At 33.2% G+C, this 8,099-nt stretch overlaps 1 protein-coding gene and 1 long non-coding RNA gene across 2 annotated transcripts; both read right to left on the reverse strand.

Moving 5' to 3' along the window:
* Positions 1-472: 472 nt before the first annotated feature.
* LOC136810379 (uncharacterized) lies at positions 473-1,596 on the reverse strand. The gene is made up of 2 exons (XR_010847100.1): positions 1,357-1,596; positions 473-1,143 (listed from the first exon to the last, which is right to left on the reverse strand). It is a non-coding gene; the product is annotated as an uncharacterized lncRNA (long non-coding RNA).
* Positions 1,597-2,120: 524 nt separating this feature from the next.
* On the reverse strand, positions 2,121-2,861 carry LOC136810362 (ATP-dependent DNA helicase PIF1-like). The gene has a single exon (XM_067066914.1). It carries the CDS (start codon positions 2,859-2,861, stop codon positions 2,121-2,123), a length of 741 nt encoding a protein of 246 aa, XP_066923015.1.
* Between the last annotated feature and the right edge of the window lie 5,238 nt (positions 2,862-8,099).

Raw genomic sequence — 8,099 nt, forward strand, 5'->3', positions numbered from 1 at the left:
GTTTAACAAAGGATATCGTGATCCAAAATTGTTTACATTAAAAATGGATTTACCAGTAATCTAGAAGCTGTAACAGCGCCGTGTAAAGGATGGAAAATGATATGACGTAACGTGGTAATAGTAGCAGTAACGAGGCAATATTGATGAGCAGAAACCAGGAAATAGCTCATCCAGGACTTTTTCCAACGGCATGACAAGGGATCTCATGGACAAAATTGATATGTCAGTTATCTTGCAGTTGTAACAGCAATATCGTGTAGAAGGATGGAAAATGATGACGTAACGTGGTAATCGTAGCAGTAACGAGGCAATATTGATGAGCAGAAACCAGGAATATCGTATCCAGGACTTTTATTATAAGCATTTATTTTACAACTAATCAATGCTTATTAAAGACTAATTAATGCTTATTAAAGCTTTTTAATGCTTTATAGCGAAAGTTTGGAAATGATAATAGGAATAATTCGAATGATTCTTCTCAAAAGCATTTTCTTTGAGATATCAACGATAAAGCTAACATAAATTAAATATATTTTTTTCTAAAAACTACTTTTACAAATAATAAAATACGAATCTTAAATATTCATTAGCAAAAGTGTCCAGGTAGAGTCAATTACAGATACTAAAACACTCAAAAGACATGTTACTATGTTTATTCCAACCAATTTGTACTATAAATGACCCATAGTAGAACCAAACAGCATAAGTAAGAAATGCTATGATCCAGAAACATAACGAGCAGGAACCAAAAATTGACAGGTAACAACGTACTTAGGAGTTTTTCCAACGGTTTAACAAATGATATCGTAATCCAAAACTGTTTACATTAAAAACGGATTTACCAGTAATCTAGAAGCTGTAACAGCGCCGTGTAAAGGATGGAAAATGATATGACGTAACGTGGTAATAGTAGCAGTAACGAGGCAATATTGATGAGCAGAAACCAGGAAATAGCGTATCCAGGACTTTTTCCAACGGCATGACAAGGGATCTCATGGACAAAATTGATATGCCAGTTATCTTGCAGTTGTAACAGCAATATCGTGTAGAAGGATGGAAAATGATGACGTAACGTGGTAATCGTAGCAGTAACGAGGCAATATTGCGTTGTCAAAGTAAATGAATCCTCTTTCATAAGATAAGCTTAAATGGAAAATAAGAAACATGAAATTAAATGATAATATGGTGAGTGTACTAAAATTTCCTCAAAATAGTTCACACGAAGTTTCTTTCAATTTTTTATATTAATTTCCCAAATAGTGCCTGGTAAGTATCAACAAGAACACAGGTTAAACATAAAAGATTAATAAAACCAAGTCCTATAAAAGTACATAATGAAAAATTATTTGTACTTACTGTCAAAGTTCCATAATACAGGATTTTTAAGCATTGTTGTTGGGAGTAGTGCTGAATGACGATTGTCGAATAATTTTCGTTACAAGGGAATTTCGTTGCCAATTCAACCACCTAAAATAATCACTTTTGTCCATATTCATTCATTGTTCTACTTTATCATTTTTATCATTGTTCATTATTGTTCTGTGGTAAAGATTAAACATCAATTCACATTCACATTATTGTAATCAACTTGGAACTTGGAAGTAAAATGTAAATTCAATCAATCAAATAAAAATTTGTACAAAATCATAAATAATACGTAATTTCAATAATTCTGTATAAAAATATAATATCCTTCAAATTTATTATAAAGATATAAAAAAATTCATGTATTACAAAACAATATAATATTCTATAAGTTAGGATAAAAAAAAAAAACAATGTAAGGATTTGAAAAGTCTAGGCAAGTATCCCATGAAAAATTCCTCTTAAAACAAAAGAATGTTTTCATCTATTGTTCTGGGGAATTATTCATAGGACACCCTGTAGTTGGACCAGTTTTGAAATCTTTCTTATCTTAAATTCATCAATTTTTTCATGATAAAAAGTACTAAATAATTTCACTCGTTGGATAAGAATGTATTTCAAAGGAAGAGAAAATAAAGGAGAAAAGAAAAGAAAATATTGCTTTTTGCAAAATACCCTTCCCTGCCCTGAGCCCCCCCCCCCCCGTGGCAATGATTTTGACATGACATATACTAAATTATTCCATCTTATTACTTCTAAGGCTTGTTTCGTGCTGCTAATTCTTCTAGTCTCCTTTCTTCGCGTACTCTAAATTTGAATCTTTTACCGTCACTCAATTTATTGATTCTTTCGAATGGAAATGATTCAATTACCATGTCACTCAGCTTTTTCACACGTGATAATGCAACATAAGTTAAACCATCCATGCTTTCTTTCTTTCCCAAATCCACTACAACTTTATCCAATGTAAGACCTTGAGATTTATGAATAGTTATCGACCATGCAAGTTTCAAAGGTATTTGCATTCTTTCTTTCTGTACGTTATCTTCAGATGAAGTTTCTATAATAGGCACAATTGGAACACAATTGTCTTCGTCATCAAAAAAACTTGGCCCTGTATATCTATCAAATTTTACTATAACAGCTATAGGAAGCGTAGGTGGCAAGTGGTTTCTTTGGAATATTATGTCTTTGACAATGCCTAAACTTCCGTTACAAAGTCCCACATCTGACCACAAGTTTCTTGTAAGCATTACTTTAGCACCTTTGGCAAGGAAAACTTCATTTGCTAAACCAAATTCTTCTGAGATGATTTGACGCACTTGGTGGAGTATTTTTTGCTTTTGATGACTGCAATGGGTGATTTGTAAAGAATCCAACATTTTCCCATTATTGTCTCTGACAACTTCATTTGCAAAAGATAGCCTGATGCATTTATTATAATCAACAGGGTTTTTTTCAGGTTGTCTGGTCAAGAAAAAATTCCAGTCTTCCATTGTTGATTTTCCATTCCTCAAAATTTTCAAAGCTTTCTAAATTTCTTTTGTGACTCATCCTCACCAGCAGATCTCATATTTGTTTAAGTTTTACGACAGTTCTGAAACAACAATAGGCCAGATAACCTGCAACTGCAATTTCATTTTTTGGAAAAGAATGGTACAATACATCATCCATGACTGGTGTAACTGTGCAACATCCCTACTAATATAATAGATATTCCACCAAACAAAGTTTCTAATTTTCCTGTTGCTTGACGACAGCGACTATCTATCCAGCCTAGCAATCTTTGGCCTACTACAGAGAATTCATCAATAATAATATACTCTATGTCTTTAAGACCAGTTTGTAAATTGTCAAGTGACTTTCCTTTGAGTTCATGCTTTAACTTGCTTCGAATTGGCAATTTGAGAGTGCTGTGCAATGTTCTTCCATTAATATTAAAGGCAGCAATACCAAAATAAGATGTCAATAAACACTTTTTGCCAAGGAGTTTTTTAATGCAATTTATTAAATATGACTTTCCACTTCCTGCAATCCCAGTAATTATCATTTGTAAAGGGTCAGCATTTATATTTTGAGCATGATCATGTACAATATTGTAAGCTTGGAGCTGTTCTGCATTTAAGTTCTCAACTTGATATTGACTATAATCTGTGGGATTGTCGTTTTCAAAAGTCTTTTTTTTCTCTTCAATCCAAAAGGGCATTGCATTAATTGATCTTGAGTATAAGAATCATAAGAATCAGTCCAATATTGTTGATTTTCTGTAGAAACATTATTGGGCATGGAATTCAGGTCTGGCTATATCCATCCAATCTTCACGTAAAAAAATATTTCACTTTCTTCCTCTTCATTTTCTTCATCTTCAACCTGATATTCAAATTGTTTGCATTGATGTAATGCCTTTTCCAATTCGGAACTAATTCTCTTCCTAAAGAGCTGTTAATGAATTCTTTCCATTTCTGGCAATATGTCTCATTTGTTGCTTGTAAACCTTCCCAGAGACTGTCTTCAGAATCATTCCATGGTTTGTACTTGATCAATTGGAATTTACAAAATAAAGGATAACTGTCACTCTTTGGGTTTGGACTATAATTTGGAAAAGTACGAACAACAATTGCCTTTTTTCTCTTTTGAATCTTTTTGTCTTTAGCACTTATTTTCCAGTTCGAAACAAAATCTATGAGGTTACTTTGCCTAATCTCATTGTCTTCATAAACATATCTGGAAGCATAATCATCTAAGAAAGAGGTTTTGGTTTCAACGCCATCATTGTCAATTTTCATGTGTCTTGATCCCTCAAGAGAGCAACTTACAACATCAAATGAAGAGCAATGTAGTTTCAAAGACATAATTTGATGCATTACTTCTTGAGCACTAAAGTCTCTTTCACCGACAGATTTGATAATCAGTTTTCGAAAATATTACCAGAAGTTTTCCTTTCCTGAAAGATTACCAAGGACAGATGTAAACGCTTCTTTTGCGACATCAGATATCTTTTCTGCTTTTGATGCATACTTGGCAATATAATTCAAGCAAGCATTGTGGTCAAGGATAATTTGTATATCGCAATTAGCTCTCCATGATTGTAATTGAAGTTGTTGATGTCTATTCATTCTAGGATCATTTCTTTTCAGAACAATGTTTGGAACATACTTTTCACCGCCTCCCTTCAATTTTACTTTTTCAAAGGTTAAATGTGTTTTCTCGCAGCATTCAAAAGGAAATTTAAAACGACATTCCTGTTTGTCATTCTTAGTTCTTAGACAATAGGCTGAAACTACATTTTGTATGCCGTTGCACGCTATTTGCTAGATCTATGTAATCTTGTTCTAAATCCTCTTCAGGTATATCCTCAAGTCTTTTTTTGCATGGATGAACATTTGGCTTTTCCCATTCATCGACAGGTCCTTCAATTGGATTCATAGCTGTCATTAAAGAATCTACATAATCACAGATTTGCCTTTCAGCATTGTTTCCCTCGATTACAGCAAGATTTAAAAGAGTATTATTTTCAAGGTCAATCTCTGTTTGATTTGATAAAGTTTGTTGAGCCAAAAACACCTTGCAGAGCCTTCTCAGTCAATTCACATATTCCCGGATCATCTTTCAATTTTTGCTAAACCGTGACAATGTATAGAACCACGCATAAACGCAAATTCAAACCTATACCAATGCCATTCTGCATTTAAAGATTCATATAACCAATGCTTTACAAAACTTTTTACTCGTTCAGTGAAAAGCCAATCTACTATATGAGGATTATCAACAATGTTTTGTCTAAAATCAGCAGATTCAGATTCGTCATTTGAAGAAAATAAATCATGAATGTCTGGCCAGTGAAAATCAGCCATACTCAATGTCCAAAATATAGTTGGCGTGCCCATTTGGGTTATTGTGGCTTTTAATTTTTCCTTGACATCGCACCAATAGGCATTAGTACCTGTTACATTCTTTGAGTATCTTTGTAGTTTTTTCATTACTACGTAGTGATCATTATCTCTAACGAGATCTTGCAAATCTTCAATGCTCAAATTAGCTTCACCTGGGTTTTGCTTGATAAAAAAATTTCCCTGACTAATCAATCTTTTTCTATACAGCATATTGAAACCCCAAAAGGAAAATCTTGGATGAGATGCAAATCTATAAAACCATTTTCCATTGTCATCAACTTCAGCAAATTTAATCAAATGTTTCAACTTTTCCGCAAAACTCTCAGTTTCACTTTTTGCGATTTCCCTTATAATTGCAGGATTAGTTGGGTCACCTTTTGTGTCTGGAAACAATGTTGGAAATGCAAGACTTGCTAAATAGGGTGTATTGAATTCACTAAGTGGAGAACTTCCAATATCAACTTCAGTTTTTGTATTCAAAATTTCACTTTTGGTCAAATCAGCTTCCTTTGCTTTCTTTAGTTTGGATGGTAAGAAACTTTTCATTTCACTGTTTTCATCAAAAACACGTTCATTGTTATCATCATTAACTGGACCTAAATCTGGCAATTCTTCGCTTTCACTGACATCTTCATTTTCCTCATCACTTTCATTTTCTTCGCCGGTCTCACTTTCATTTTTCTCATTCATTTGTACATGGAAATCTGGTAAATTGATGAGTCCGTTTTCGGGGAGTTTTTGCAGTCTTTCCATGTTTATATTGATTTCACTATATAAAAAGTTATTCGGTTCACCTTTTTCATTTTTCCCGGTTAACCATAATAATGCCTGTAAGATTTTTTCACGCCGAACAACAAGTTCTTTTGAGGTATTATTTTTCCCATTAATTTTAAAAATCATCACAGGGATTTCACTGGGTTCTCTTGGAAGGACATCTGCAATTTTTTGTACATTGTGAGGCAAATTCAAAACGTGACCTTTGTAAGCTCTCTGACCTCCTCTTGGTCGGGTGTACACTTGCATTACAGGAAAAGCTCTAGCTATTAGCATTTCTTCAACTTGCGTGAGACCTTTCAATGCTTCTGGTACAGGACTTGGTTTCATATTATTATCAGCACTAAATTTTTTTGGAGTTCCTTTGTCTCTTTTGCAACGCGTACAAATGTAATCATTGACTGAGTTTACTTTTGACGTAATTTTTATTGGCCAGGATTCAAAACAGGTTTGACATTGAGCAATTGAAAACTTCATAGATTTCTGAAAATCTTTCATATTTTTACTCATGCTGTGATCAATTTCGGTCTTCTGAGAGTCATATTTCGCCTTTCGTTTCTCAGGGTTGTATGATTTTTGATGTCGTTCTTTACGTTTTGTGGGATCATATTCTGCTTTTTCTTTTTCAGGGTCATAAGAATTTTGATGTCGCTCTTTACGTTTCAAAGGGTCATATTTTGTCTTTCTATTTTCATAACTAATTTTTGGCTTCTGTTTAGAAGGGTCAAATTGTATCCTTTTGTCAATTTTTTTGAATAAATCATCAAGCTCTACTTTTTTATTATTACTATTACCATTACAAAGTCCTTCATAGTTGACAAATTTTCTCTTTCGATTTGGATATTCTTTCTTGATTTCATCAGCCTGAATATTTTTCTTAGAGATGATTTCTTCTGGATTAAAATTTGCTGTGACATTAGCAGTTGCATCATGCACCACAAAGTCTGTTTCTTCATCAGTTTTTTTATAAAAAGCAAAAAACCATCCTTTATCATTTTCTGAAAACATTGCATTAACATTTTCAAAAATTATTTTTTCAGGATTCAAATCATCAATGTAAATCCATTTGTTCTCGATAAATACACCGCATGCAAAGTGAAAACCTAGATTTCTAACAACGGCTTGTAATCTATAAGTATCTCCTTTCACGGTAATTTGATCAAAAAATGTACAACTGTTGTGAATCGTAGAACTAAATTCTATCAACAAATAACATGGAAGGTCAACAGATTGATACCGGGCAGGAATATTGACAGAACAAATATTACAATAAACTTCTGTAGTTGGCTTAAGAGCTCTATTCACACAATCTGGCCAGTTGTTTGGGTCAATCGTTATCTCTGGATATAAAAAGTCTGTAAGAAGAGCAACAATGATACCTGTCTTACTTTGTCTCTCGTTATTACAAACAGGGCAAGTTCCTCGAACATCAAATCTTGTTTCAAACAATCTTTTCTCTCCTTCTGATAATGTCTTGAAAAGGTTATCTGAAAAAAGCTCTGTAAACTGTGCATCACTATTTCTGCTAGCATACGTACCACAATTTTCAATAATTTTTGACCATATTGGTTCACGAATTTCATCAAGCAGTCTAAACGCATTACTTTTGACATCAGTGATATCATTTTCAATTGGAATTTCCATCGAACCACTTATATAAAGCAAATAAAAGAATTCACTTAATTCTTCAAATGAGAGTTTCGCTTTAATTTCAGGAAGAAGCAGGCGATAACTTATTTCGAGAAAACAATCAACAGCGCAAGAATATGTACGACCGCGAGTTGTTCTACATGAATTTTGGAAATGCGCAACACTCAATGCTGTATCTAAGTCAATTAATAAATCCTCCTGTTCCATGACCGTAAAAAGTTTTCAATTCAAATAGATTTTCAAGTGCTACTTCAAATTTTCACGGAACGGCCTTTATATCAAGCCTTTTTTCCCCTTTTTTATTGCAATCTCAGTGTTTCAAACAAATTATATATGATATAAGTTATTGTAATTCCTTTACTTTGATTTTACTTTGATTTACTTTCAATCAGCTTGAGGGTGCTACTCAAACTGGGT

This window comes from Clytia hemisphaerica, unplaced genomic scaffold (assembly GCF_902728285.1).
Source record: "Clytia hemisphaerica strain Z4C2 unplaced genomic scaffold, Clytia hemisphaerica genome assembly, whole genome shotgun sequence".
In the NCBI taxonomy this organism is placed as follows: Eukaryota; Metazoa; Cnidaria; class Hydrozoa; order Leptothecata; family Clytiidae; genus Clytia; species Clytia hemisphaerica.